The sequence below is a fragment of the Capsella rubella genome, unplaced genomic scaffold (genome assembly GCF_000375325.1).
Source record: "Capsella rubella cultivar Monte Gargano unplaced genomic scaffold, Caprub1_0 scaffold_1, whole genome shotgun sequence".
NCBI classification, from domain to species: domain Eukaryota; kingdom Viridiplantae; phylum Streptophyta; class Magnoliopsida; order Brassicales; family Brassicaceae; genus Capsella; species Capsella rubella.
The window spans coordinates 18,340,594-18,343,545 of NW_006238923.1; the positions used below are offsets into that span (position 1 = coordinate 18,340,594).

Here is a 2,952-nt window from a genome sequence, read left to right on the forward strand (position 1 = left end):
CATATACTCTCATATACTTGATTAGAACTATTATATGACTACTATACGACCTAAGACTTTAAAGGAGCATTGCGAAATTAATTTGCCAGATTTTACTAGACAAGAGTTATACAAAAAAAATAGAAGATAAATTATAACATAAAATGGAAAAATAAATTTTAGTTATTTAAAGGTTCCCAATATTATTGATTATGAACAAATAAGGAGAAACTTAATAAAAATAATATGCTATTATATATATATATATATATAGTATATTGGATAATCATTTTGCTCTCCATTTTCTTTCTCTACGCAATGGTGAGCATTGACCCTAGAGATGGAGGTTCATTGTGAGCCACATGCGAACACCATTGATTACTTGGGGAATGTTTGCATGATGATCCCTGCACAAGGTATAACCCCAAAATTAGATTCATACAAAATAAGGTGTGAATGTTAATTCATGTTTAGATACCCTTCATATGGTGTGAATGTGACTGGAAATCCAGCCCTGCGAAGAGTGTCACAACATCTGTTTCCAATTTGGAAGGGAACTATAGCATCAGCTGTGACACACACAAGGAAAAAAAGGGCAAAGAAGAATCAGTATCATCTCGCGATTGATATATAAATCATAAAGTAGATATGTAGATGACAATATACACATACAAGTTCCATGTGTAAGTGAGATTTGTAGGGAAGGAGCAAGACTTGGGTTGCGGCGGAAGTTTCTGCAAGATTTGAGTAGGGTTTCCATATTTAAATGAAAGTTTGTGTAACATAAGTTTTCTAACAGGTAGTAATATTATGGTTTAAAGCGAGCTAACCTCCAAGCAGGAAGCCATCCGTTGATCCCTACAATAGTTCTTAGTCGTCTTATGGTTTGCTCCCATCTAGTGATATAAGAAGTTGCAAAGTAGAGAGCTACCGCTGCACCCATGCCGATACCTCCTAGTCCTATCATGACTATCAAAAACCAATTGAATTAATAGATTTGATATATAAAGTTTGATGCATATATATTATAAAACTAAACATGTTATGTGTAGATGATGATTATGGGTTACCATTGCCTGGTTCATCTTTCAGAAGGTTAACAACAAACCCAGCTGTAGAATTTAAAGAAACCATATCGTCTGCCATGTTCTCAGAAATTCCCATGACATCGCACCCTAATTCATCGAAAATATTTTATATGCAATGTTATTAGTTTATAATTAAAATTTTAGAAGATCACATTAAATAGAACTAGTGTCTTTCTGAAGTTTAAAGCCAATTAAATATATCTTACAAGCAGTAGTTTGGAATCCACCCAAGGAAGTAACGGGACGTGTTGGAGCAGTCGGACAAATCCATTTTACCTATGCATAAAAATCATAACTTCAAATTAGAAACTTCTGTTTGGCTAATATATATATTCAGATTTATGGCTAAATTGACATGTGCATGGATTCTTACATTTGGAAGATTCAATTTACGTACAAACGTAGCTGAGCTGCATGCAGAAAGAATAGACATATAGAGTGAGCTCATAAGAAATGAAATTTAATACAAAAAGCTAAGGGAAAAAAATAGTATGTACAAGACTTCAAACAAAAATAAATCAAAAGTATAATGAATAGTAAAGTATTTGATTGTCAGATTGTGTTACTCTCGGCCATTCTCCCCGATGTCATGTAGCCAGAGTATAGTTGCCTTGTGAATTCTTGTTGGTGAAACTATCATAGTGTCTGCAAAAGCATTGGCAGTACCTGTACATATTGTAAAATTGTAATGTATCAATTCCAAACAGAGATGTAACTACAGGAAAAAAATCATGAATAACAATCATCAATTAAGGAAAATACATACTAGAAGCCATGTTTTGATGAAACAATCACTTCTTTTGAAAACTTTTGATTGCACTAGATTAGAGATGGAGATTTTAAGGGGAAGGAATTGTGTATTTATAATCAAATTAGGAGTGTTAAGAAATAAAGTCTTCTCAATTAATGTTGGGTGCATTTTAAAAAAAAATATTGGTAGTGAAAATTGGATGCATGAAAAAATAATACTAATCAAAGCTCGACCATCTTATTATGATGGTCAGATCTAGAATATTGTGTTTTTGGATACAATTTAATTGAGAACATAATAAAATGTGACTCGAACAACCTTGTGAAGAAACATGAATAATGACAACAAGGAAGAAAGAACAAACCAGAAGCTTTCTTTTTCCGTGAACTAGAACTAGAAGCCATGTTTTGGTATGAGAAGAAGTTGCACTAGAGATGAAAGATATAAGAGAAGGCAGGAAGACATTGTGTATTTATACAAGAAATGAGTGTTTCTTTTTTTTTTTGAACCAACAAAGTAACTTATGATACAAAAATCTAATTCTAACAAAAAAGAAAGAAAGAAAAATCTAGTATTTAAAGTGGACAAAATCACACACCTAAAAGTTATAACTACAGAAATACACAACAAAGAAAAATCTAGTATTTAAAGTGGACAACAAAGTTTTCATTAGAAAGTTTCTTGGATTGGTCTACAAAATGAAAAGTTTAAAAACCAAAGAAAAAGAAACTTTAGGTGTAATTAACAAAATTCAATAATCTATAGATCATATATAAAAAAAACCTCTATATTTTACACCTCATCAAAGTTGTTTTAAGGTACTTTTAATTTTGATCTTATAAAGTAATTAGTTGTATTTTAATGTAATCAATATAATATCTTTTATGATTAACTATTTATAATTTATTCCCTAAATTAAATAACACGTTGAGTTCCTTGATTTTATAGTATTTAAATTAAATTTGTTTTGTTTATATAATGTGGTTTTAAACAAAATTGTATGTCTAAAAAGTTAAACATAATGCATGTAGTCAATATGAAGTGAAAGATTTTCTTGTAGATGAAGCATCCGTCGTCGAAATTTACAACAACGTATTTGAAAAGACACGACCTGTTTTTTTTTTATATATATTC

At 30.7% G+C, this 2,952-nt stretch overlaps 1 protein-coding gene across 1 annotated transcript; it reads right to left on the minus strand.

Moving 5' to 3' along the window:
- Positions 1 to 213: 213 nt before the first annotated feature.
- On the minus strand, positions 214 to 2,335 carry LOC17896758 (acyl-protein thioesterase 2). Its single transcript, XM_023776828.1, has 9 exons — positions 2,183 to 2,335; positions 1,634 to 1,733; positions 1,441 to 1,477; positions 1,274 to 1,343; positions 1,050 to 1,154; positions 810 to 948; positions 652 to 713; positions 458 to 548; positions 214 to 386 (listed from the first exon to the last, which is right to left on the minus strand). Exons 1-9 carry the CDS (start codon positions 2,220 to 2,222, stop codon positions 314 to 316), a joined length of 717 nt encoding a protein of 238 aa, XP_023632596.1. The 5' UTR covers positions 2,223 to 2,335; the 3' UTR covers positions 214 to 313.
- Between the last annotated feature and the right edge of the window lie 617 nt (positions 2,336 to 2,952).